Below are 27,350 nucleotides of genomic sequence, written 5' to 3' on the forward strand. Positions count from 1 at the left end.
AGAAAATGGACACACACAGAAAATATGGACACACAGAATGTGGACACACAGAATATGGAAACACACAGAATATGGACACACAGAAAATGGACACACACAGAGAATAACACACACAGAATGTGGACACACATCACGCTGGGTTCATGTCAATGCTGCCCAAAATTGTTTCTGCCCACTATGATTTTTTGAGGGACTGAGAGGTTGCAATTCCATCATCAGATTTAACAATCCCAGGACAATCTGTTTGTCTGCTTGGCTTGGAACTGAACCGAGGGGATAAACCAAGTGTCCCTGTGGAGAAAAGCAGGGCTATGATGCCAATTTTGAGTCACTGTGACAGGAACAGGTCTCCTGCCTGGCTTAAAGCAGAAAATTACATTACATTTCTACTCAATTGTAATCTCTGACCTGACTTTTTCCCAGAAGAGCCAAAATTCCACTTCCACGCCAGTGGAAGGAGACTGGGAAAGGAAATCTGGGGCTGTTATTGTGAATTTCTTATGACAAAATACATTGGCTTGAGCTGTGAAGAACATCCTCCCTGTCTAGCAATTCCCATAATGGTTACAGCACTCCAGCCAAGCCACAGAAAAAAAGAGAATGGATATTCAAAATTAATAAGAATCCATCACTGTTTCTCTAATAAGCCAGCCTAGAAAACGGATGTAGTGAAACTTTAATTTATAGCTGTGATTAAAAAGCCTTTAATTGCCTGTTTCACAATTTCCTTTCAAAATGTTCTTTGGGAAGCACAATCATTTGATTCCACTGAGACTTGTGTGCAAATGTTTAATTCTGGTGAAGAACCTGAACTTTCTGTGACCTCCAGAAAATGGTAATTATTTTTCCCTTTGCTTGATTTGTTGAGCTTTGGTTTCTTCACTGTGAGGATCAAAAAAAGCTGTCCCGAGAAGTAAATTTAACGTACAGCTGGAGCCTGAGGTGGTTGTGCAATATTTGTCCCTCTCCTGGGAGGCTGAGAGTCCAATCCTGCTCTGCTGGAGCACGGCGGAGCTCCAGCCCCGATTTCACCAAACTGCACCAGTTTGACACCGAAAAGAACGGGGACTCAGCTTGGAAAATCCAACACCGCCACCTATGGGATTTCTGTGGCGATCCACTGGGTTTTACACCACGGAAATCCAGCCTTTGAAACAGTAAAACTTCCCCTTAGGGCAGCGGGAGGATTTGGACATCCTGCGTTCAATAATTATAATCAATAATGAGAAGGTTTTTCCCAGATTGCTGCTTTTTATCAACTCGAATTGTCACACGTGGACATCGTGTGGAATATTCTGCTGTAAGCAGCAGTATTTAGGAATTTCTGAAGATCAACTCAAGTGCAAGACCTTGAAAGTCTCTCACTATTTGAATCCAGGGCTGTTGTTCCACGCCCTGGCACAATTCAAACCTCCTTTTGGGCTCAGATTTGAAATACCTTTGCACCTTTAATGAAACCAGAGCGGGGTGTGAAGCTGAACGAATCCTAAAATTCTCGGGGAAAACTCGCATGTTCCTGAGCTGTATAAACACAAAATGGGAGAAGCAGGTCCTGGGAATCTCATGGGGTTGGACACGGTCAGGAGCTGGTGCAAATCCCTGGGCTCAGCCCAGGCCGGGGATGGACAGATGGAGAGTGAGATGTGGGTGAGCTGCACATGGAGAAATGAACTCCGGGGTGATTCCCCAGGAGGGCAGCAGGAAAGGGCTTGGGGCTGTTCCCCTGTGCCCCCTCAGGTGCGAGCCCACTGCAGAGCTGCCCCAGCGCCTGGAGCTGCTGGAGCCAGGCCAGGAGCACAGGGATGGAGCAGCTCTGCTGGGGAATGTTCACCTGGACAGGAGAAGCCTTGGGGTGACCTCAGCGAGGCCTCGCAGGGCCTGAAGGAGCCAACAGGAAACATGGAGAGGGATGATTTACACCAGCCCTGGGGGGAAGGAGACCGCGGGCGGGACGAGGCACCTGCCCTCATCTAGTCCCATCTGCCATCCTCTGCCCTCACCCGCTTTCCTCTGCCCTCATCTGCCATCCTCTGCCATCCTCTGCTGTCCTCTGCCCTCATCTACCCTCACCTTCCTTCCTCCGCCCTCACCTTCCCTCACCTTCCTTCCTCTGCCTTCACCTGCCATCCTCTGCCTGCCCACACCTGCCCTCACCTTCCTTCCTCTGCTCCCACCTGCCGTCCTCTGCCCTCATCTACCCTCATCTTCCTTCCTTTGCCCTCACCTGCCCTCATCTGCCCTCACCTTCCATGCTCCGCCCTCCCTGACCCGCTGAGGTCCCACCAGAGAACTGCAGTTCCCGGCATGCCCCGCGCTCCCCCATTGGCTGTCGCTGCCGGAAGTGACGCGCAGGTGCCGGGGGCGTGGCGGAAGCCGGAAGCGCGGCTGGCGCAGGTGAGCGCGGGCCCGGGGGAGCTCGGGGGGCGATGGCCGCGATCCGGACCGTGCCCTCAGCTCCGGGCACGGCGCCCCGGGGGTCGCGGTGGGGCTGCGGGGGCTGCGCCGGGCGGGCCGTGCCCGGGGCCGTGTTTGGGGTCGGGGCTGTCCCGGGCTGGGCCCGGGGCTCTGAGCTCGGCGCTTCCCGCACTCACGGGCGCAGTGGCTCGACCTCGTGTCCCGGCGCGGGACGTGGAACCAGGGGAAATTGTCCCGTCCTGAGAGATCCCAGTTTCCCTCAGGGATGTCAAAAGCACTTTAAGGATTTAAGAAGTGAAATAGTGAGGTACATTTAGATGTGTGTAAACGTGCGAGCGGAGGGCGCAGAGCAGGCCCAGACTGCCCCAGGCCCGGAGTGGCACCGGGGCCCGGGCAGGGGCTGAGCTCAGGAGGCAGAAGGCCCTGGGCAGAGCCCGGAGCGGGGCTGGAATCTCCTCCCTGGGGCTGGTCAGAGCTGTCAGGACACAGTCCTGGCCTCTGTGGTGCAGGAGGTGGCACCAGTGACCCTCCGTGGTCCCTTCCAGCCTCAGCCACGCTGGGATTTGTTTGCTGACAAACCTTTGAAATGCAGATTATTGAGTGTGGCTCGTTTCTCATCTCCACAACCCCTGCCAGGAGTCCAGCATGGAAGAATTTAAAGATGCACCCGAGGAGCTGCTGAATCACCTGAAGCTGTCAGAGCAGAAGTCCCCAGAGAGTGGCCCCGGAGATGCCCAGCACCCCCAGAGCTGTGCCCCAGGCCAGCAGCCCTCAGAGGAGAGGTTCCATGACTGTCACGACTCCTTTGAGGCCCAAGGACCTGTGCTGGATGATGAAGGGAATGTTCAGGAGGATGGGAGTAGCTCGAGGAAACAGACAGAACTAGATGAAGAATACTTGCTAGAGCTAGAGAAAGATATGCCAGAGGAGGAGAAACAGGTAATGAAAGCAGCAGTGTGGGGTCTGAATTCTGATTCTGGAATGATCTGTGTGCACTCAGTGTTTCCCGTGGGCTGGGGCTGACACAAAGGGACCTTTAAAACCCTCCTGTGTTTTGTTTTGCTGCTCTAAATTCCTTCTTTTAGCTAACAAATGTTTGTGGCTTTCCTTGGCTGCTCTTAATCCTCCCATTCCGGGGCAGATTTGGTGAGCAGTGAGGGAGGAGGCTGTGACTCAGAGATTACAAAAGCTCTCCCTGTTCCCTGTTTATTGTCTGTGCATCCATTGTTTCCCCTGCAAGGTGCTTCTCCAAAACTCTGCAGGTTTCAGGGCAGTTTTCCTGAAGGGTTGGTTTAGGGAATCCAGAGAGTTGGGATTCAGTTTGAATAGATCCCTGTGGGTTGTTTGGGCTTTAATCAAACAGAAACACATGAAATGTGTGGGAGTGTTTGCTGTCACACTGGACAAACTCATCTTGCAGCAGGGAAGAGAAAAATGCAGTTTTTCATCTGTACAACCAATCTTTGTGTTAATGTAGAAATTCCTTGAGGTGGAAAAGCAACACTGGGGCAGGACAACAAGGCTCAGAGTCTCCTTGGAGCAGGAGGGAGACTAAAAGTGATTCTGGTCTTTGCTGGGAATCCCTTTGGATCTCTGTGAGTCAGTTTTGGCTGGAAATGGGCACAAGAATGCTGCCAATTGTCATTTAATAATGACCAATACGGGGGTGGGAATGTCAGGGGATGTTCTGGTGCCTCCTTAGGAGGATCTAGTCCAAACCTCTGCCCAGAGCCAGGAGATCTCTGGCACAGCCCCTCTGGCTCCCTGAGCTGCTGTTGAACTATCCTGGGAACTTTTGTCCTATGTTTAATTAGAATTTCCTTTATTGCAGAGCCCCGGGCATCCCCTGGATCCCTCCTGGGAAATCAGTGTCTTGTTCTTGTTGTTGTTGTAGGAGAGAGTTTGATTTGGGGGTTTTTACCCCAAACAAGGCATTCTCCAGAAGCATCTCTCGGGTGCTGAGCAGAGGGCAAAAAAATCACCTTCCATGACCTCCTCACACACAGAAATCATTCCATTGCCCTTGGGGTTTTTCCAGCCTTGAGGGAACAGTCCCTTTTTTCTCCTCGTGTTTATTCCTGTCCCATAAGGAGCACTGTCATCATGAGTCACACTGGGGCTGCAGCACCAGCCTGGGACTTGAGAGCTCCAGAGCAAAACTGCTAAAAACTGGGGGGAAATGGTTCTGGAGCTCTAAAAAGAGCAGCAGGGCTGGCAATTGGCTCTGTTGGTTTTCCTGCTGCTCTTGGTTTGGGTGTATTTTTAGATAATCATCTCATTTTGCACATGGATCTTTGCCTGCTGTCCAATGACCAAAATAATTGGGAATGTTGAATCTTGGCACTCAGCTTTGTGGAACTCCACTGAAAGGGGCTATGGGAGTGCCAAACAACAACTGCTTCAAACTGGGAAGATTTCCTCAGAGAAGGGCTGGAGGCAGCTGCAGCTCTCATCTTTCTGCAGGTTTATTTCCAGTGGTGTTGAGCAATTCTGCCCTTCAGAGTGGTTTGTGATTTCAGCTACCCAAACTGAGGGATTCTGTCTCTCAGCAGCACCACAAGTCCTGGGTCAGCAGGTTTTTTAATGTTCCATGGAGAGATTTCTGAATGCTGCAGGTTTTCTGATGTGATTTTCTTTTTGCTGGTATCTCATACAAGCAGAGCTGTGAATTCAGAGCAGAGTCAGGAGCCTAGGCAGTTGTTACAGCCACTGGAGTGGCCCCTTCCAGGACCTCCCCCTGGGCAGGTCACTCCTCCATTGCTGCTCCAACTCTCCTGCTTATACTTGCTACTGATGGCCATGAATTTATTTCTGAAAGTGAAACGTTCTTTATATTCTGATTGTAAAAGATTCTGTCAAATGCTGCAGCTTTTAAGTCCTGCAGCCCCAGTGTGAAAACAGTGCTGTACATTGGTTTACTCAGAGCTTTTTAAACCTCCTCCCAATGACTCAAAAGGGTTTATTGGGTATTTTTTTTTTTAGAAGGGCAATGTGATTTTTTTATTCATTTTTATTGCAGCTGCAGCAAATAAGACAGAAACATTCAGAAGTGGTTTTTTGGCTGCTGAGGAGGGGAGCAGCCTCTCAGCAGCTCCCTGCTGGGTTATTGTGAGGTGCTGGGACACCTCAGGGTGAGGGGAGCACTGAGGGTGGGGAGCCCCAGGGAAATCAAACTGCATTTTTAGATCCAGGGCAGTGCTGGTTCGAGCAGACACCAAACAGCAGCTGCTGGCACCTGGGGAGATGGATTTGATCTGGCTGCTTGTCTAAATGACAAGAACTCCCCAGGAAGTGGTGCTGCAGCCCCAGCCATGGACTGTGGGCTCAGGGTGTGAGCCCTGCTCAGTCCAGCTCATGGAGCTCCATGGGTTGGGGTTTTTGTAAGCAAAGCCCACTGTGGTGTTCAGCAGCTGAATGAAACGGGCTCTGTGGGGAGGAATGGGCTCGAGGAAAAGTCTCTCATTTATTCTGGAGGTGCAAAGGCAGGTGCTGGTCCTGGCTCTGGCTATTTCTGTGCAGATTTCAGCAGCTCAGAGCAGAAACACTCACCTGAGCAGAGGCTGCTGCAGAGCTCAGAGGGAAGGAGCCATGAGTGATTGTGTGTTTTCTCTAATTACATTTCAAGAGCCCCATACAGTGAGATCTCTAATATTAAGCAGCAGGAATTCCTTCCAGAGAGACACAGGGATACCCTGAGAAACCTTCTCTGCACTGAGAAGCAAAATAAGACCTTGCAGGGATATTAAGACACAAACCTGTAAGAAGTGTTCATAAAAACAGAGCCTGGGCTTGCACCTCTGGGTTTTGAAGGCTGGAAATTCACCTTTCCAAGGTTTGGTTGTTGTGTCACAAGGCTGCTGCTGCTGCCTCAGCAGAGGCACTGAGCAGCAAATTGCCTTTGATGCATTCCAAGCAGGTTTCTGTGGCTGGCTGTCAGTGACAGTGACAGTGACAGTGACAGTGGTGGCTTTGGCGTGGGGCTGCTCTGCAGGATTAAGCCCAGCAGCTGCTCTGGGCTCAGTGCTCAGCCCAGCCCTGCTCTCAGGGGCTCTGTGCAGCCCTCCCTCAGCCCCTCCATCCTGGCAGATGCTGTCCTGTCCTGTGCAGGGACTTCAGCACCTGGCCTGGGGAGCTCTGATTTGGGATATTGAACCCTGTGCTCTGTAAGACACCAGAACAAACACCCAGTATTCCTCCTGAGCACTTCCTGCTCTGCCCTTTCCATGTGCCCTGCTCCTCCAGCTGGCTGGAATCACAGCTCCTGCTCTGACAGCAGGAAATGTGTCAGCAAGACAAGCAAGAGGAGAGTCTTGAGGAGAGCCTTGTGAGCAGCTCTGTAAGAATGTGGTAGAAGTGATTTTAAGAAATGGGATTTTGGAGTCATACCTGAGATTCTTGCTGGGCTGGACAGTAAAACTCCCCTTTTTTAACCCCCCTGTTTTTAGCAGGCTCTAGGATATGTTAGAGAACATTGGCTTAGTGAAGACATTTCCTTTTAGCTGCCCCCTCCTCAGCCTTCCTTTCCTCCCTGTGCTTTTGGGTTGATCCCATTGTTTTCCATAAGGGAAGCTTCTGTATGGAATAAAACATCCTGTTACACTTTCTGCCTTAAAGCCTGCATTTGAGCAGTGAATCTGTACCTGCTGGCTCATTTATTGCACGAGCTGGTGAGAAGAATTTGAATAAAGGCTGGAATTATAATCTCCCTGTGTGATTTATAATTCTTTGAGTTTTCAACCAACAAAACTCTTTTGCTGAGTGCCAATTTACCAGGAAGAGGGGAAAATCTCCCTTCATGTCCCTTTGAGTGCTGCTGTCTGATCTGGGTCTTGTGTTCAGTTGTGCATTTCTGTGGCAGGGACTGCTGCTGTCAGATGCAGCCTTTCCCCTTGTGCTGATGGATTTCTGGGCAGCCCCAGTCTCCTGCCCCAGGCTGCAGGAAGGATGAATGGCACTGGTGTCACTCAGGGAGAGGCACAATTAGGCTGGGCTTGACTGGGCTGGGACCTCCTTCCCTATGTCTGGCAGTGCTGCTTCCACTTTGGTGGGATTGGGTGATTTGGAAGTAGAAAAAGTGAAAGTCTTTTCCATGGAACCCCAGGGAGCAAGGACAGGCCAGGTCTGTCCCTGCCATTGCCCTGGAAGCTCCCAAGTGCAGCTTTGAGTGTTTCCAAGATTTAAAAAATGAAGTTTTGGGGTGATTCCAACCTTAAACTGAAATCCAACCCCTTGGACAGAGCAGTAGCTTCCCAAAACTGCAGGGGGAAGCAGACAACTGCTAATGAACGACTGAGAAGAGGGACTGGAAGGTGGAAACTGCATTTCTGAACTGTTTAAAATTCCTGTTTCTGTGCCCGCTCTGAATTCCAGGAGTTTGGATTTCCCTGGTTTTGGTGACCTTCCCAAGGGACTGTGAGGGGCAGGGTCACTGTGAGGAGAGTGTCCAGAGGCAGGAACAGCTCCTGGGATCAATCCAGGCACAGGAAGAGCCAGGGGAAATGCTGTGGGCTGTGTCACAGACTGAGGGTGTTGTTCCTTCAAGGATTTCATTTCCAGCCCTTCCATTGCTCACTTCCCAAGGAAACGGGGGAGTGTGTAGGTTGCTGTCTTGTCTAGTAACAGACTAATGCTTTTATTATTACAAAAATTGCATTAACATCCAAATAAAATTTGTTTATAATTATACAGTTATAAATAGATTGTTTAACATTCAGTTTTATATCATGTTTTTCATGTTAACCCTGGGTGTTTTGGCAGAGCAGCTGAGGTGCAGGGCTGTGTGTGATTTAGGTTTGTGTTTTATTGTCACAAGGCCACACTGTCCTTTGTCATGACTTGAGATCACCTCCAGCAGCCCTGGCTTTGCCAGGCAGGTTTGGAGTAAATACTGATCTTTTCTGAGTATGGGATTGGAATTCATTTACCCAACTTTAAACATTTCTAATCAGATCCTGAAAGAATCATGACCAGTAACATTCAGTTTTTTCTAATGAACTTCAAAAACTGTTTAAACCACATCACAATCAGTGCCTGCCTTGGAATTTGTCATTTTTGGATGACTAAAATTCACAAAAAAACCCCAAACCTTCAGCTCTTGCCACTGCTGAAGAGCAGCAGATCCTGCTGTGGGGAGCTGTGGCTGAGTGAGCAGCCCCAGGGCAGGGAGCAGGGCCAGGGGGGTGTTTCCTGGGCTCAGCATCCCAGGATTCAGCCTGACCTCATTCCCGGGCAGGGAGGGAGGAAGGGCAGTCCTGCCTCTCGGCCTGGACCAGTTTGGTGGGGACAGATCCCTTCAGGAGTCACTGGGGATTTTCCCTGGGGGAAATTCAGCATCCCCAGGGCACAGCTGCCTCTTCTCACTGCTGGAAGGCTTTGGGCTTTTCCCTGGATTTGAGCAGGTTCTCCCTGGAGCAGTCCAGCTGAAATGGAAATTCTCAGAGTTGCCTTTCCCCTGTTCTGTTAAAGGACTGTGGCTGGAGGAATAAATAATGTATTTATTTCACACCCAGTTTGCTTTGCAGGGCAGTGCCTTGAGCATGTGAGGGGCTCATCCATTTTTCATGCTTTCCCATTTTGTGGAAAAGTCAGAGGAATTGCCTTTCAGATGTTGCTTCTTGGTCAGTCATACCTGAAATGCAAATCCACCCAAGTGCAGGAGGTCCCCTGCAGACTTCACCTTTTTAAAAATCCTTTGGCCACTCAGTTTGGGAGTGAAACCCATAAACCAGATGTGTTGAAAATTTTGGTCAGGCTCTCACAAGTTTTGAACCATTGCTGCTTTGCAGGGAGCTGAATAAATTACAAAATCATACACAGAGCTCATAAAAGTGCTTTGTTGGTTTTCCTTTTCCTCCTTTTTTAATCTAAGGCTTATTCTACTGAAGCTTTCTGAAGCTGCAGATCACTTTTTATATTAGCATTTAATGCGTAATTAGGGTAAACATGTAATATTTTTTAATCATTTGGATAAAATGAAGCAAAATATCGATAATACAGGTGAAACTTCTCATGCTGCATCCCTTGATCCCAGGGGTTCTGCCTCAGGACTGGTGGGAGCATGCTGTAGTTGTGTTCATCATAAAAATCCTTTCCTTCTTGTGGAGCTGTAACTGAACCCTGAGCAGCAGAGAGTGCTCATGGCACTGAAAGGCCACTTGTAAATAGGTCATGAGCAATGAAGTCAGTGGGGTTTGTGTTTCAGGCAGCCCTTCCCCTCACCCAGGGTTGTGTGTGGAGATCTTTCCAGCAGGATCCTCATCTCAGGCCTGCTGTGTGCTGAGATGGGGCTGCTTTTGTTCACTGCCACCAAACGTTGGGATCATTTTCCCCCTTGGTGCACTACAGAATATTTTAAAAACGCCTTTTTGTGGGCTCCAGGCAGGAATTTCTGTCTGCTCCCTCCAAAACTGAGGTGCAGCAGTTGCACATTCCCCGTGCTGAGCAGCAGAGTTCTGCATTGCACAGAGAATTTGGGGTTTTTGTGCAGCCTGAAGAGTGGAATTTGTGTGTTCACGTTTAGAAAGCAGCAGCTGTGTCCCTTGGGGTGTTGTGGAAGAGTTTGGGGGGTTTGTGAGCCCTCCCTGAGCAAAGACACTTCCTGAATGACTGGGCATGGGTTTGTGGGGTTTCTTTAAAACGTGAGCAGTCATGGGTATTGGGAAAGCCACTGAATAGGCAATAGGAACAAATGTGATGGTCTGGGCACGCATCAAAGGGGTCAGATGAGATTTTGCTGTGGGATTTCGTGTCATGACTCAGTGTCCTTCCACTGAGCCTGTCTGTTCTCGAGGTGGTGCCAGTGGTCAGGTGAATCTGTTCCCAAAGGCAGTAAAAGCAGGAGGGAGAAGCTGTGATTTGGAGCTGTTTGTCAGCTCCTTGGCATAGCTGGGAGCTGGTGCAGTGCTCCACACTCTGTACTATATTTAGCTGTTTCCAAGGAGATGTTCTGTGTGATATTGATAATTGCATTAATCCTTGATTCACACAATCTGCAGGAAAGGAAACTGCTCCTTTTCCTACTGTTGGCTTTTTAATTGCTCAGTGATCTGTCATTTACTGACACCTCCATTGAAGTCCTTTGTGTGCTGGGAGAAAAAACAGGGCTCCAAGGATGGGGTTTGTAGCACAGGATGACTCCTGAGCTCTGTGATGTTCCTGCCTTGCCCTGCTTTGTTTCAGGGATGTCTGCACTGTCACTGTCAGGAGGTTGAAGGGATGGCTCGGTGACATCCCGACTTTTCTGTGTCACAGCCTGGGAGCCTGAGCGTGGCCTCCCCTTGTGCCAAGATGTTCATGGTTGAAAACACAGCCCTGCTCACATGTGCAGTTCTCACTGGACAAAGAGCCTGCTCCTGGGGGTTCTTTCTGCCTAAGAAATCTTTCTCAGCCTGGACCTTTTCCTTGTGCATCTCTGAAAATAACTGGAATTTCTGAGGCGGAATTATTTCGAGCAAAACTTTTGAGACTTAACATTTCCAGTATATTCTGCATAGCTGACCTGCAGTGAGTGAATTAAATGCAGTTGGAAAGGAGAAGCAAACAGCCAGCTAGAAGCTGATGTGTTGGTTTAAAGCATGGAATTCTCCATGGATGCTCTCCCTGCATCCTGGTGGCTGTGAAGTGGAGCTTTTTAATTGCCTTGCTGTTACACTCCAGTGTTTCGTGGAGATATAAAGGAGTTCATGTCACAGGGTCTACAAGCAGATCTTGGCAGAGTTAAAACTCTTCAGGTTATGTTTTATTCTGCTTCCCTTCCATACTTTATTTGGAAGTGCAGCTGACCTAGTTGCTCATTTCAGTGGAATACTCGGAGACATTGTCTTGTCTTTTGTAGAAAAGAAGAAAGGAGAGCACGGGGCTGAAGGAGAAAGGAAATGAGCACTTCAAGAAAGGAGGTGGGTTGATCATCTCTGAACCCCCCGTGGATGTTAGAGAATCTCACATCAGTAGTGAGCCATGGTGCTGGTGCTGCAGAAAACCCTCAGGAAGATCTGACATTGTCCTTGTTGGATTTTATCCCCTCTTTCATTTTTCACCCAGCTCTAGAGAAGAGACAGAGGTATCAGACCTCCTTTAGAGTTGTTTAAATCCCCAAGATTTGGCTACTAAAGCAGGATTCCCATGAAAGCTGAGTGTTTACATACAGAACCATGGATTTTGGAGTGCCTTCCAAGAGCCAGGCTTTCTTTTACTGCTCAGAAAAGGTTTCCCCAGGGCTCTCGGTTGGGCTGATGGTTGTGCTTAGGACTGATGGAAGATTTGGGGCTCTGGAGCTGTCTTACACCTTTCCACATTGATTTTAATGAACAAACAGAAGGAGGGCAGTGGTTTAGACACCTGCCTTTGATTGAATCTGCTGGTGGGTGGAGGATTCCCAGGGAAAGCAGGAAATGCAGACAAGGAACCTGTGTGCCCTGAGGAGCAGGCAGAGGCTGCAGGTGCCTCAGTGTGTCCTGAGGGACACAATTCCAGTCCTGGCAGTGATCTCCAGCTCTGGGAGGCAGCAGACAGGGCAGGAGGGAAGAGGCCTGGAGTGCTGCTGGAGTCCCAGCCCTGGCCTCTCCTTGACAGCCCCTCTGGTCTTTAGGTCAGGTGCAGAGCAGTGACAGCTTTCAGCACCTCATCCAAAGGGATTCCACCTCTGCTCAAACAGCAAACAATGTCAGGGATGGGAATTGCATCCACATCCTGCTGCACTTGTTGCATTCAGCTCAGGAGTGTATTGCTGCTTTTGTAAGCAGAATTAAGTCAATTCTTAAATAATTGATGCAAACCATGGCTCCTAGCATAGTATTTATGTACTTAGTGATGTTCTTTAAGAGCAGCTACTGATTCTGGTGTCATATCACCAGATACTGAAATTGTTTCCAAAGGAATCTCAGCCATGGGGTTCAGTGGTTTGAAATAAATGGTTTGGGTTGGGTTTTTCCTGTTGCAGACTATGGAGAGGCAGAAGATTCCTACACCAAGGCTCTGCAGATTTGCCCAGCCTGCTTCCAGAAGGACAGGGCTGTGCTGTTCTCAAACAGAGCTGCTGCAAAAATGAAACAGGTGAGTGTTGGTTTTGTTCTGTGCCACCCTGGACTGAGCCTGGCCCAAATGCAGTTCTGAAGGGTTCAGAGCCTCCAGGGCCATGGAGTGTCAGCTGTGGGCAGCCCAGAGCACTGAGTGCCACCTCCAGGGCTGGGGACATGAAATATGACTTCAGTCTAACAAAACTGTTCTATGTTCTAGGACAAGACAGAGGCTGCCCTGAGTGACTGCACCAAAGGTATTTTTCCTCTCTGTGCTGCCCTTGTGCCAGATTTTTATACATTAATTGTGTCATTTAGTGCTTTTACTGCAGAGCTGTAATTTTGGGCATAAGGGTCTTTATGAATTGAACAGAAAACAGCTGATTTGTATTACTTCTTTTGTAAAATGTCTGTCAAGCCTTTCCTATCTGCAGTAATTTACTTTCTGTTCTCTTGTACCATAAGGCTGCAGTTTGTACTTGTTTTTAAGAGGAAAGTCTTTTCTGTGGAAACTGTTTCCCCCACCTGGGATTTCAAACCCATTTCCACCTGCCATCCCCCCCAAATCCTGATTTAATCCCAGATTCCAAAGAACTCTGAGGCTTTATAGAGTTAAAAGCATTATCAAGTCCCTTTCCTGCACAGCTTTTGCTTTGTCACCAGGGCTTATGTTCCCCTGTTCCTGCCCTGCACAGTTCTCCCTCTGCACCTTCTGGTGGAATCAGTTCAGCTGTGCTTTGCTTTATTGCTTCCACCCACTCACCCACCCTCGAGTGTTTGTTAAACTCCCTGTGACAGCTGGGGAGAAAAATCCAAATTACCAATCAGGGGACTAATCCAGTGGCTGTGTGCCAGCCCTGCCTGCACAGAAATGGGAGCTGTGCTTGCTGAAAGGGCTCCTGGAGGTACCAAACCCTCCCTGGCCTCTCTCACTGGGCCTTTGCCTGCCTTTGCTGCTGCTGCTGCTTTCTGAAAAACACCTTGAATTTTGCAGTGGCTCAGAGGGAATCAATGTGCTTTGAGCAGGGAGAATTCAGCTGCCAGGGCTGCCACTCCCCAGGGGCTGGAGCACAGCAGAGCAATTCAGTCACCTGCAGTTGCTGACTGTGCCACTGCCTTTGTCCTTCCAGAGGAAAGAAACTGGAATATTTACCTGGATAATCTGAGATTTAATTGTTCCCAGCACCGTTTTAATGGGCTGGGAATTATAAAATGTCAGAACCTTTTCTGTGATGAAAAATCCCACTTTCTGAGGTGAAATCTTTCATTTTTCCTCTTTCTGTGATCAAAAAAATTCCTTCATATTCCCTGTTTCTGTGGTGAAATCTTTCCCATTCCCCTGTTTCTGTGGGGGGGAATAGATGAAGGAATTTGAGAGGAATTACCATGAGGAGGTTACTGCTGAGTTTAGCATTCAGCCTGAACTGCCACTGCAAACAGCCCTGGCTGCCAAGGGAATGAGGGGAGGCAAAGCTGAGCTTCAGTCAGGATGCCCCTCTGCCAGCTCACAGAGCTGAAATCACTGTTTGTGCATTCCCAGCACAATCTGAACTGTTTGATATTAAATTCAGAAGAGCTCCAGAAATTCTCCTGGAGTTTGTCTCCACTTGAACTGAGATAAGCGTGGCAAGGCTGATTTTCCCTGCTGTGTGTGTCTGGAGGGATATTTAACTTGAGCTGCAATCTAATAATAGCCACTTGCTAAACACACAAAAACTGAAATATCTTGCAGGTCCTTAACGTTCCTGTAGCATCACTTAGAATCCCTGCATGGATAGGATTGCACATTTAAAGCTTTGTGATCATAAATCTCTTCCATCTGTGAGAGATTGTGGACATTAAATGAAATATGATCATGAGACTGTCCCAGGCAGCTGTTTCTGAATTCTGACTTAGCTTTAAGCTGTGCCTCTGCTTGATCCTGAGCTACATTCTAAGGACAACTTACAAATGTCATACACACTTCAGAATTCATTTGAGGGGTGGAGAAACCTTTCAGATACAATCCTGGGCTTTGCTTTTATTTTCCAGCTGTGGAATTAGACCCTCACTATATCCGAGCTTTGCTGAGGAGAGCAGAACTCTATGAAAAAACAGAAAAATTAGATGAAGCTCTGGAAGATTATAAGGCAGTCCTAGAAAAAGACCCATCGGTTCATCAAGCCAGAGAAGCTTGCATGGTAAGCTTAAGCCTTTCAGTGAACTTTGGCCTAACTTATTTATCATTATTTTAATTCAGCTTCACACCAGTGAACCTGCAATGGATTCTGCCTCAGAAAGAAAAAAAAAAAACCCTCACCTGCATCACCTGCAAATTTGTCTCTAAACCCACTCTGAATACGTTGTTACAAAAATCTTTTTGAAAGGCTTAATTGTTCTAAGTCTCCATTTGGGAAAATAAATCATTAGCAGAGATTCTGCCCCCCTTTTCCCCACACTGTGGTGTTGTAAGTGACTGATTAGGAACAGCTTTTATGGCATATTAGGCAAGAAACCTTGCCTGGAATGATTTCCTGGGGGACTGGATCAGTTGCACTGATGGCAGGAAATATTCAGCTTAACCGTGTGAGTGCTGTGGGTGGTGAGGGGTGATCCCATCCGACAGCTGAGCTCTCAGAAAGGAGCTGCTGCCTCTGGAGCTGGCCTGGGGCTTCCCCTGGGCCAGGAACTGCTCCCCAGGGAATGGGAATGGCCCCTGAGGCTGCCAGAGCTCCACTCCTGGCATTGCTGGGGGTCTGTGCAGGGCCAGGAGCTGGGCTGGATCATGCTGGGGGTCTTTTCCCACTCAGGACAATGCAGGATGCTGAGTCAGACCCTCAGGGGTGGCTGTTCAGGCTGTTTGGGAAGCCCTGCAAGTGCAAACACTGTCCTTGCACCTCTGCAAAGCCAGGACTTTCTCTCAGGGGCTGTGCCCTGGTAATCCCACAGCAGAGCCCTTGCCCAGCCCCAGGAGGGAACCTCCAGCAGTGCTGCTGCTCCTCTGGCCATGCCTCAGGCCCAGCTGAGAAAGCTCAGGGTTTATTCCTCATTTCTGTGCCTGGGCAGTGCAGAGGGTGGGGTTCCACCCCTCCTGCTCCCTGACCTCCCTGGGCCAGGCAGAGACTTTGGCTGCAGAGCCCTTGGGACAAATTCCCCCAAATTACCCTGCACTGGCATTTGGTCTCCTCTGCCTTGAGCTGCTCCTTGTCAGATTTGAGACTGAAGCTTAAAACTCCCTTCTTGAAAAGCTGTTAAGGAAATCCTGACAGCTATGATTTTACACTTCTCAAATATTCATCATAAATCTCTAAATATTCCATAATAAAGCCCCCCAGGTGGCAGCTGTTGACTCCACATACCTGGTGACATCTCTGACCTGGAGGAGGCTGAGCAGCTTTGCTCTCCTGGAAGGTAAAAGTGTCTCTGCCTTGCAGGAATGTCACAGGATCTTTTCCCCCCATCACTGGCTATGAAAATGATGCCTCAAGAAAATCTGCAAATTGGCTTCATTTACAGTTAGAGCAAATCTTCCTCCTCCCTGCCCACAGGAATGATCTCACACTGCTCTGGGCAATGTCATGACCCTGTTAAATGACAGATTAAAATATGAAATGCACAATAGTTCTTTGATTCCTGATTTGGTACCTGCTCCAATACTTGAGCACTGTTTGTATTTCAGGAGGCAGAGCTGGGGTTCTGATTTCAATCCTCAGTTATTTGTGACTTTTTCAATGCCAGACTAACCAGTTTGGAATTATCATGGTTTGTAATGATAATCCCACATTATTGCTGCTATCCCAGAAAGTTTCATTATGTGGAAGCAACACTTAGGTTTGGGTTATCACATGTGTAACTGCTGGGAGAATTTCATCTTCACACAGTTTTTTGAGGGATTTCAGGGCAGATAAAGTGATTTCCCAGAAGCAGCTGTACTTTGGGATAAGTATCCCAGACACCAGATGAAAATGGGTGTCCAGAAGGACATTCCTGGAGTGGGAAATGCTGAGTCTCTGCATTAGCAGTGGGCAGAGTCTGGAGCAGGAACTGCACATCAGGATTTGTGTCTCTGTCACTGCTGATGTCCAAAACGGGGGCATTATTGAAAGCAGGAATGTGATTCCAGTTTTTCTCTCTCTCCACAGAGATTACCACAGCAAATCGAGGAGAGGAATGAAAAGTTAAAGAAAGAAATGTTGGGTGAGTAGCATTTACTGCCATAAAAACCTTCATAATGTATTAGGAAAAATGATGCATTAATAGAATCTCTTGTATAAAATTTAAAGGAGGTAAATCTGAAAGGAAATATTTGTTCAATGTTAAAAAAACCCTCCTAATTTCTTTGTAGTTCTCTGCTTGGTTTCACCTACAGTAAATTGAAGACAAGGAAATCTCCCATGCAGAAAAGGCCATTAGTTCCATCTAAAGAAAGAAAACTAAAAACTTTCTGAAACAATTTCATATTGATGTATGTAAGAGCTGGGGAAAATGGTCTGACAAAGCCCAACTGCTCAGCCCTTTCTCCCTGCAAATAAACCCTCAAAGCAAACATTCCCATGGAAGGGATAAACCAGGGCTTTCACTGAACCTGGACCTACAGGAACTCCCCCAGCTGGAATAACTGGGGATGTTTGATCTGGGAGCTAAAGACATAAATGTGATTCTTTCTGTAGCACCTCCAGTCCAGAGACCTCCAAGTGTTCTTGTTTGCCTTGATTTATTCAGCATTTCATTGCTGGCTGCTTGGAGGCTGAACTGGTCCTACCCAGGGTTAGCACCAGGGCTGGAACCACATTTACTAAGGCAGTGTGTGGCTATTCTGCAGGAAATCAGGTTAAACAAACTCAGCCTGTCTTTCACACTGATTGTTGATGCATTTGGGAAGAAGAGTTGTTTCAGCTTATGCTGATGTTTTTCTGGAATTCCTTTTCTGCAGCCTCTGGTTTGCTCTGGCTTTGTTCTGCTCTAGCAGAGTGTCAGTGAGGTTTGCAGAGCTTTCCAGGATCAGTCTGCTGCCCCCACTGTGCTGAGAGCAAGCCCCAAATAAAGCAGGTTAAGGCTGATGGGGCCATAAATAAATGACAAATGCAGAAAATCTCCAGAAGGATCAGGCCCCTTGGTAGGACATGAGATGGGTCATAATAATTTTATTATTATGAAAATAATTCCTGATCTTTGCTGAACTCTCCAGGGCCTCACTAATCACAAGGGATTTGATTGGAACAGTAAATCCAACCCTAGTTCTGCACTGCTGGTTTTTTCCTGGATATCAGACTAGGTGGGGTCTCTTTTAACAATGTTAATACTTTAGAAGTGGCAGTTGAGATTTCCAAGCTGAACTGGGCTTTTGGGAACTGTTTCTGCTGGGATTCTGGAGAAAGAAATCCATTCTCAGTGATGTCACACGAGGAGTTCAAACAGCCAGACTGAGACATCTGTGCTCATCCCCAGGCTGGTGTGTGACAGGAGTGTCACAGCTCTGGTTAAATGACAATGATGTGGTGGCAGTGGGGCAGGAGGGGCTGAGCTCACTGCTGTCACACAGACTGAGGGGTTTCTATAAAACAGTCTCTTGAAATGAAGTCAGGAATGTGGGCAGCTCCTTCTCCTGAGTGTCCCAGGGTTCCCTGTGTGCTGCTCTTAGGGTGGTGAGGCCATGGAGGAAACACTTCCCAAGGTTTGCAGACTGCTGCAGCTCTGTCTGAGGGCAGGGGAAAGCCCTGGAGGGGCTTAGATTGGAGTTCTGGAAGGATTGGGAGGAGAAACTCAATGGAATGTGGTGGTTCTGAGATTCCTTTCCACTGTTTTGTTGTGCAGTGAATTTGTTGGAAGCTGTTGGCACTTTTCCACCCTTCCTGATGGCATTTCCCACTGCCAGGATGGAGCTGGAACTGTGGCTGGAGCTGGGACACTGGGCTTGGACAGTGCCAGGGGGACATTCCTGCCTTCCCACGGGCCAGCTCAGGTGCCTGGGTTGTATTCCAGACTTTTGGGCTCCAGGACAGCAAGTCTGAGGCGTCCTGAGAGTTCCAGGCTGGGCCTGCTCCAGGAGCACTGACACTAAACTGAAATTAGGAACAATGTCCCAGTTTGTGCTTTGCCTTCTTTGGATACTGAACTGATCCTCAGGCAGTGAATTGGCCTGTCCTGGTTTTGCTGAGCTTTTATTCTTTCAACTCAAACAAGCCCTGGGTTGCCAACCATCTCCCAGTGACATGGAGCTGTGTACAAACAAACCCAGATAAATGGAGTGCATCCTCCTCCTTCCCAAGTGTGTTTCCTGTTTCCCAGGGCTGCAGCTCATTTCTGTCCAAGGCCGAAGCCCTTGTGCAGTGCTTGTGTGTAAATAGCCCAGAGCACACATTCCTGGCTGGATTTTCCTTGTGACTGCTGAGGTGGTGTCACCAGAAAAATCCCATTTTGTGGCCAAGCTTACCCCACTTGTGCTGTGTGTCCTCAAGGATCTCCCTTTTCCAAGGCTGACATTTCAATTCAGTTATTTCTGTGTTTTGATCAGCTCTGCTGCCACTGAAGTGTGCTCAGGATGAAGTGACCCCTGAGTTCACATCAAAGAGAGCTGGACTTGGAGCTCCTTGGGAAGGAACTTTCAAATCCAAGTGGCTTTTCCCTCTGTACTTCAATGAGCATCCTCTCAGGATCATCCTCAGTGGCTGAGGATATGAACAGTGACCATTTTCTGGGGGTGGGGTTGTATCCCTCTCCTTAAAGCCAACAATTTCCAGTCTTGTTCAGAGACTTTTATAATTATTGTGATATCTGGGGAGAGGGGAGCTTTGGAATGGTTTGACCAGTCTGGGGGCCAGAGCACCTCACCTGGGCCTTTCTGCCAAAAAGAGATTTTTCCAGCTACCTGAGATCAGCAAAGAGTTTTATTAGACTTTGTGCCTAAAGAATTAGGGTTTGGTTTTTTTCTCCATATTGACATTTAGGTTGTATTTGCAGCTGAACTGCTAAACCCCAACCCTGCACAAGGTGATTTTAAGTAGTTAAACCAGAGCCAAATTACAGTGACAGTTCAGTCCTCATTTAGCATTTAGGGAAGGGAAGGGAGAAGGATTTGCCCTTGCTCTTTTAATTGCTTAAAAATGTTGGTAATACAAATTACACAGAGAGGAGACCTCATCAAGAAATTTGTCTTTTCTCCAAAAGAATTCTTCACACAAGATGGAGCTTGTGTAAAGATGGAGCTTTTCAACTTCCAAACCCCACATTAACACCAGCAACTAAGCCAGAATTATTGCCAGAAAGACTGAATAGCAATTAATTTTGGCTGTTACATCTTAATGTAAATTGTGAGTAATCTTTTCCTGCATCTGCCTCTTTCAATAGGGTGTTGAATTGCAGTTTAGGTGAGTAATGAATCACAGACTTCTGAGCCTTTAAATTGATTTTTACAGTTCTGTTTTCTTGTTAACCTCTTGTTAATTTGCTTTGGTGAAGAACCTGAACGTGCTGGAGTTGCAGGTGGAAAATAAACGGGGAGTGTTTGAAAGAAAAAGAGCAAAATGTGTGAGAATAAGGGCAGAGGGAGGAGAGGGTGACCCTGCTTGGGGACAGGGAGTGTTGGAGGCTGGGCAGCCTCTGCAGCTGAGTCCCAGCTCCACGTGGGGCCTTTTCCTTCCTCCCAGCACAGGCTCTGAGGGAGCTTTTCTTTAGGAGGGGGGTTGCAGTTCACTACAGCCCTTAATTTGGGGCTGAAAGGAGCCGTGGGAGGAGGAGACAGAGCTCCCCTACAATGCTGGCTCTGTGTGTGCCAGGACAGCAGCAGCAGCTCCGGGCTGGAGTGCCCGGAAAAGCCAAGGCTTTCTTCTGCCTCATTAACAATTAATTCAGTGTGGCTGCCCCAGAGCGTGTCTGGGGAGGGAGAGAGCAGGAAGGTGAGCTGGGATGTGCTGATGGAATTATCATAAAGCCCCAAACCCCTGCTGTGCCTGGGGAGCTTCTCCCAGGAGCTGCTGCAGCTGCAGGGGGGATACTGAGGCAGTCAGGGGGTGTTTATGGGTTTGGAAAAGAGCATCCAGCCAGCTGCCTGCAATAGGAAAAGACCTTTCCCAGTGTCCTGCCAGGCAAACTCTGCTCTCCTGCCCAGCTGCAGAGCTGGGGGGCTCCAGCCATGCCACATTCTGCAGGATTTTCCACAAAGACACTTCTCACCCCAAGCCTGAAGCTCAGCCGTGGCCAAATGTTTGTCCAGAAGTACAAAAAAATCCTCTTCATGTCACTCAGATGCTACCAAAGTGGTTTTATAGCCAAAATGCTTTCAGGGTGCTGCATAAAGGGATGAACATCATAGTTAACTTATCTTAAACAGGTATATCTTAAAAAAAACCCCAAATATGTACAAAGAGGTTCATCCTGCAATCCTACCTGAGCTGCTGCTGGAGTGACTTTGGCCACATCCCTGAACCACCTCATCTGTGAATTCCCATTAAAAAAAAAAAAACAAGTTGAAGAAAACTTGTGTCTCCCCACCCATTTGCTTTGGTGGCTGGGGGGTAAGGTTGTCTTTTTCCAGATATTGTGGAGAAATCTTTCCCTGTGAGGGTTGGAGGCCCTGGCACAGAGCAGCTGTGGCTGCCCCTGGATCCCTGGCAGTGCCCAAGGCCAAGGACACTGGGGCTTGGAGCAGCCTGGGACAGTGGAGGGTGTCCCTGCCCATGGAATGAGATGATTTTTAAGGTCCCTTCCAACCCAAACCATTCCAGGATTCCACTGCTGCAGTGTGTCCTTGCCCCAGAGGCCCAGGTGAGGTGAGCACAGTGCCAGGGGGGACTCAAAGCCCCTCCAGGCAGGAATAGGTGTGGCATTCCCAGGTGTTGTTCCAGGCTTTTGGCTGCTGCAGCTGCTCAGTGCATTTTCCATGGCAGCAATTGCAGTTGTCACACTCAGCTCCCAGCAAAACAGAACTCATTCCCTGAGGATCAGTGCAGGTGGGAGCTTTTGGAAAGGTGAGGTGTAACCTGGAGAGCCAAACCTTGAGAAGGCTTCAACTTGTCCAAACTTCTGTTTTTCCTGTGGGAAATGTACAATTCTGCATTGAAACCAGAAGGAAAAGAATGTTTTTCTTTGAAAACTGGCCATCCTCTTCCCTTGTGTTGTCATGCCAGGGTTTTGTGTTCAGCCAGCAGTGAGGTTGTTACCTCTGCTTCCTGTTTCACTTCATCTATTCTGTCATTTCTCTATGGGATATATTTTTAAAGGATGTCCTTTTGTTGTCCTTCCCCTCTTCCAGCTGTAGCCAGATTCATTTCCCAGAGTCAGGAATCACGTGTGATCCATAGACTGACAGCACTTTATTAACTCTCATACTCTGTGGATATTTAACAAAGATTTTTAATTCCTGCTAAGAGCCTAAATATTGACAAAATGCAGAGACTCCCTCAGCATTTACTCCCTCAGATGGATAAACCAGCAGGGCTTTGGGTGTGATTCCATGGGAGTTCTCCCTCTGCTCAGCTCTCACCTTGTCCTCTTGGAATGTCATTGCAGGCAAACTGAAGGATCTGGGCAATTTGGTGCTGCGCCCCTTTGGCCTGTCAACAGAGAACTTCCAGATCAAACAGGATTCATCAACTGGCTCCTACTCCATCAATTTTGTTCAAAACCCCAACAACAACAGATAACATGGATTCAGTGGGGCTCTGCACATCCCGTGCCAAGATCCAGCAAACCAACACCCTCCACCCCCAGGGGAAGCAGAGACTCAGCAAACTCATTTCCCAGCTTGTGAAATTATTTGCCATGTGGATGTAAAGCAACTCATTCAACTTCTCATAGTGATAACTGTGTCCAGTGTGTGATTTATTCTTTTTTTTAAATACATTTTTCCCCCTTCCTTTGCGGTGTTTGGCTTTTCCAGGAGGCAGTTCCTTGGTTTGGCCCCACTCAGTGCTGGCAGCAGCAGTTCAGGGGACTCCAAAGGCTGGGATAAATGGGGATGGGGAAATCCAGCAGCAGCAGCAGCACTGCCCCACCCTCAGCTGGGTGGGACTGGCAGCCCTGGCCCCAGCTGTGCCCTGGAATCATGGATCTGGTAATAAAGGCTTGGTACTTCTGCTCTTTGGGTTGTGAGGTTCTTGCCTGGGCTGGGCCCTCCCCAAGGTGGGTTTGTTGTTAAAGGTCCCACAGGTGACACCTTGCAGGACATTCATGGGGAGCAGTGGATTTTTTGGCCCTGCTTGCAGCAGTGTTGTCATTTAACTTCATGCCACCCTTCCAGCAGTTTGTTTCCTGGGAATTAATTTTTCCAAAGGCAACAATGACATTTTGTGCCGCCCTTTCTATTTGCACACTTTGTAAAGGTACCTTCAAATGAAATGTGTTTGTTTGAGATCCATTCATGTTGCAGGTCTCCACAGTAACTGGACCTTGAGGACTTGGAATTGTTTCTAGAATGAGATGATCTCTGAGGTCCCTTCAGCCCAAACCCAGGCTGTGATATAAATATGAATATATGTATATATGAATTTGTATGTTCTGTTGTGGTGGTTCATTCAGGTTTGGGAGAAGGTGCCTGTTGTCATTCCTGCTCTCCTGGGTTTTATCAGTGCTGAAGTGTTTAATTGGAGGCAGCTTCTGCAGTTGTCTCCATGCAGATTTCAGTACATGATTTAATTAAATAATTAGCAGCGGCTGCCTTGGCTATTGGGTGTCATCTCCAGTTCATTTCAGGAAGTCTCTGTGTGTCTGAAATTCAGGAGCTCCAGCCTTTCACTGAAAGGAAAAGCCTTTCCAGGCACAGCAGGTTTGGTGCTTTAATCTCATTTTTGTCTCTGCATCTGTGCAGAATTTTTTTGATTGTTAAACTCTGTCCTGCTGCATTTTTAGTTTAGATCTGGGCCTGGGGTCAGATGAGCTGTGAAAGCTCTGCTGCCTGAGCTGAGCTCTGCAGGCAAGGCTCAGTGGCTTGGGATTAGTAGAAATGTTAATAATGTTCCCCAAAACCTGCAGCAGTGCAGAGCAAAGGTGTCCAGGCTGCTGCAGGGAGCCCTGGCAGGGCAGAGCTGTGCTCAGGCCCCAGCACCAGCCCTGCATCACCAGCTGGCCCTGGTTCCACTCAGCTGCTCCATCCCAGCACACCCCTGCCATGTACAAAACGTGCAGCCCCTTGGGAACCACCCTGGCTGCTTTAAATTTTAATTTTTTCCTTTAAATCTCCTTGCTCTGAGCAGTGGGTTTCTGTCCCTGCCCACACTGTGTGCAGTGTCACTCACCCGTGGGTGGCTCCTGTGCCCAATTACACCAGTGGCCTTTTCCAAGCTGCTGCTCCAGGGGCAGGAGTTCTGTTCCTTCCACTCTGTTCCTGCTTCACCCCTCTGAAGGCCTGGGGAGCTGCAAATATTCCTTCTCAGCTGGAGACTGGGGAATTTCTGGGAAATAGAAGCACAACAAAGCTTTTGAATTTCCTACCTGCTGTGCAAACACATCATCAAATCATTGTGCAACTCCCCTGCAGGATGCCTGATGTGCACCTGGAGTTTTCCAATGAAGGGAAGGGCAAAGGGAGCAGGACTGCAGCTGATTAGTGTTTGTAATTTAATTGGATTGTGTGAAAGTCACTGGGAATTGGGCACGCTGGTACTGAGGGCTCAAACCTCCAGGTCACCCCTCTCTCCTCAGCCTCTCTCCAGAAACCTCTGGCAGGTGTTATCTGCCACCACAGCAAGTTCTCCTCTGGGCAAAACTCCAATTAATTGCCTGAAAGTCCTTTGGCATTGTCCAAATCCTGAACAAGTGCATGGATCTTGCTTTTGATTTTTAAGTGAGGTTTTTTTAATGTCTAAACTAAACAGTCACAGCTGCCACCAGTAAAATAACTGGTGCCTCCTGGTGCCACTGGCCACAACCCAGGGAGTGCCAGGGAGTTTTGAGTCACACGTGCTGGATTTACAACCTCTGAGAGGAAAAAACTGTTTCATGAAACACAATCTTTTAAACACAAGTGCTCTTAAACCAAACAGTTCCTTTCTCAACTGTTCCAACAGTTACTCACCCTCCTGGTAAGCAGCATGTGCCTCTGTTGCAGCTGGAGTTGTCCATCCTCAGCTCCCACCTTTGTTCCTCCTTCCTTTGCCTGCCAAACACAAAACCTTTCAGTATCCAGCCTTTCTCCTGAGGGGTTTGCACAGAAATAAAGGGAATGTTGGTCCTGTCCACGAGCTGGGTTAAGTCTCTCCCTACAAAGAACTTTCTCCAGGATTTCCATAACACTTGTGGCTCAGACCTTCCATGTTTGGACACCAGAACTGACACTGGGATTTGTCTCTGTTTAATGCAGAGGTTCTCCCTCACTTCTCTGTTTGTCCCCTCAGACACTCCAATCCTTTTGGCTGCAGATGGGCTGAGGTTTAGAATCACAGATTGCCAGGATGGTTTGGGCTGGAAGGGACATTAAAGTTCATCCAGTCCCACTCCCTGCCATGGACAGGGACACTTCTAGACACCAGGGACACCTTCCAGGGACCAGTTTGCTACAAACCCCATCCAACCTGGCCTCATTCCAGATCCTGCTCATGAGTCCCAAGGCCTGCCTCTCAGAGGAGCTGGACACCTGCAGTTCCCTGCATCCCACCAAAGATTTGGAGCATTTAATCTCTCTTAAAAGATAAAAAAGCAGCTCCCCAGTTCACATGTTGGGCTCTGTCTCCCAAAACCTGCCCAAGAGAGGCAGCCAGAGGCCACGCTGCAGGGAAGGGTCAGTGGGCCTGAGACAGCCCAGCACAGCTGATCCCTCCTGCCCTGCAGGATCCAAAATCCCCCTCAGCTCATCCTTGGGACATTCAGGATTTGACAAAGCACTGACCTTTAAAGCCCAATCCCTCCTTCCTTGATTAGCACAAAACTTCCTGGGATCTACCTGCCCCTGATGAGCACAGCCCCAGCCTGTGGGCTGGGAGAGAGGAGAAGCTGCTGGTCACCAGTTCCTAGACTTTAATTAGCTGTGTTATTCCCAAGGGATTACTGCTGCAGCCAAGAACCAATTATATCCCAGTGCCTCCTCTCCAACATGGGCAAAGATGCACTGGGGCACATTTAATGTGCAGCATTCATACGTTGCTCATTCACAAGCTTTCCCTCTTTGGATGGATCCCAACATTTTCTTGCTCAGCAACTTCATTTTTTCCCACCCCGGGCAGGGCTGTGACTGCTGGGGGGGCTCTGGGCAGCCCTTGGCACAGCAATTGTGGCTCTAAGCCAGAGGCATCACCGCCTACCCTGACAAAGATTAAAGGCTCTAAATCAAGTGAAAATTAAAATAAACCCCTTTTTTTTCCTGATTCTGCACGTTCAGTGGGAATCTCCAAATTGGAAACCATCTGCAGCTGCAGCCTGGAGTCCCCAGAACTCACATTTCTCCCCCGTTGTTTCTCAAGGAGACAATTTACAAATCCTGCATTCCCTAAATGGATGCAGCAGGATTAGGTCTGCCTTTCCTGGCCTGGCTGGGCCCAGTGCTCTGCTCCTGGTTCCCAGGACTCCCTGCCCGGTGTCCAGGAGCTCTGGGCAGTGTCTGGGAGGCTCCAGGAGCAGCTGCTGCCCAGGACTGACCCCTGACAGGGGTCTGGGAGGGAGCCGTGCCTGTTCTGGGATAAAGCACACCCGGGGGTTTGTTCCTGCTCTGGGCAGTGAGCAGCAGCACGTCCCTCCCTTCAGACCCTGCAGGGAACAGGGATGGCAGGAGCAGGGATGGCAGGGAGAAGCGGAAACGCTGTTATCTCGTCTGGGCGGTGGCTGCTGGAAAAGCTTCCTAAGTGTATTCCTGAGCGGTGCTGGCGAGTGCCCAGCCAAGTCTCTGGAGATGCAGCGGGGCTTTTCTAATTGCATTTGTCCTGTTTCCATGAGCTCCTTTGCCTGTGACCCTCCATCGTGGGGCACTTCTCTGTCTGAGGGAGGAAGAATTGCAGTATTTGGAATTTAAAAAGGAGGAGGCTGGGAGCTCACAGATTTCCTGCCTGTGGCTCCAGCCCTGAGCTGCCCTTGAAGCGACAGCTCTCGCTGTGCCCCAACACATTTGTGTCCCTGCTCCCAGCTGGAATGCAGCTGAGGCCTTGGAACCTGGAGCCAGCAGCAGGTTTTCCAAGCCAAGATGCAGCTGATGGCTCCTGACAGGATCCTGCAGTGTTAATGCAGAGAAGTGTGAAGTCAAACCTCTCCAATCCTGCTCTCACAGCTCATGCCCAGCGCTGCCTTTTTTAAAGGCAACCACAGCAAAGTGAGTGAATCACAGAAGCATCATCCACATCCGTGTGAGCAGTGTCAGCATTCCTGGGGTCTTATCCTTGGCATGGTCCAGTGTCCATGAACACTCTGGAGCCCCCAGCCCCTTCCCCTGACACCTCAGAGCCTCCAGTGTTCGGATGAACCCTCCAGCAGGAACAGCCTCGCTTAATATTTAATGACCAAGACAACCACAGTCAGAAATTCCAGTCCCCAAGCTCTTAAGATGCAGAGCTCAGCTGAAAATCTGGACTTCAAAATTAGAACTGCCCCTCTTGGGCTTGGAATATTTACCCCTCCAAAAAATTAACTCCAAATACAGAAAATGCCAAAAGCCCCCTGCAGGAGTGTCCATGCGCCGAGCGTGGAGCACCCACGGCTTGTGCTGCCAACCCAGCAAGGAAGGCAAAACAAAGAGCACACAGACACCCGAGGGAAAAGCAGGAGCAGAACCATAAAAGCCGGATACGGAATATGAATAAACCCCTCGGTACGACCCAGCAAACACCAGGAGGGTTTTCCTGGCTCTCTGGGAGAACAAATCCCACAACAAGCGGAGCAAGGAGAAGGCTGGAGGACACAAACCCGGGGCACTGAGGCTCGGCGGTGGCCCGAGGGGCTCGGCCCTGGCGCAGAGGGACGGGCCCTTCCCCGAGTGGAGCAGACTCAGGGACACACAGCTCACCTGCCACGGAACCCTCCTCGCAG

The 27,350-nt window shown here is 48.8% G+C and overlaps 2 protein-coding genes across 2 annotated transcripts in view; one reads left to right on the plus strand and one right to left on the minus strand.

Annotated features, from left to right (window-relative positions):
* Positions 1 to 2,367: 2,367 nt before the first annotated feature.
* TTC1 (tetratricopeptide repeat domain 1) lies at positions 2,368 to 22,208 on the plus strand. The gene is made up of 8 exons (XM_066329418.1): positions 2,368 to 2,394; positions 3,052 to 3,354; positions 11,249 to 11,309; positions 12,353 to 12,465; positions 12,649 to 12,685; positions 14,460 to 14,608; positions 16,550 to 16,604; positions 21,915 to 22,208. Exons 2-8 carry the CDS (start codon positions 3,061 to 3,063, stop codon positions 22,046 to 22,048), a joined length of 843 nt encoding a protein of 280 aa, XP_066185515.1. The 5' UTR covers positions 2,368 to 2,394; positions 3,052 to 3,060; the 3' UTR covers positions 22,049 to 22,208.
* Positions 21,700 to 27,350, minus strand: part of PWWP2A (PWWP domain containing 2A) — a 31,896-nt gene continuing 26,245 nt past the window's right edge. The window contains exons 3-4 of the mRNA XM_066329416.1: positions 24,418 to 24,498; positions 21,700 to 23,794 (exon numbers count right to left, since the gene is read on the minus strand). Of these exons, the coding sequence (XP_066185513.1) occupies positions 24,467 to 24,498 (32 nt within the window). The 3' untranslated portion in view covers positions 21,700 to 23,794; positions 24,418 to 24,466. The remainder of the gene's footprint in view (positions 23,795 to 24,417; positions 24,499 to 27,350) is intronic.

This window comes from Sylvia atricapilla, chromosome 14, assembly GCF_009819655.1.
Source record: "Sylvia atricapilla isolate bSylAtr1 chromosome 14, bSylAtr1.pri, whole genome shotgun sequence".
In the NCBI taxonomy this organism is placed as follows: domain Eukaryota; kingdom Metazoa; phylum Chordata; class Aves; order Passeriformes; family Sylviidae; genus Sylvia; species Sylvia atricapilla.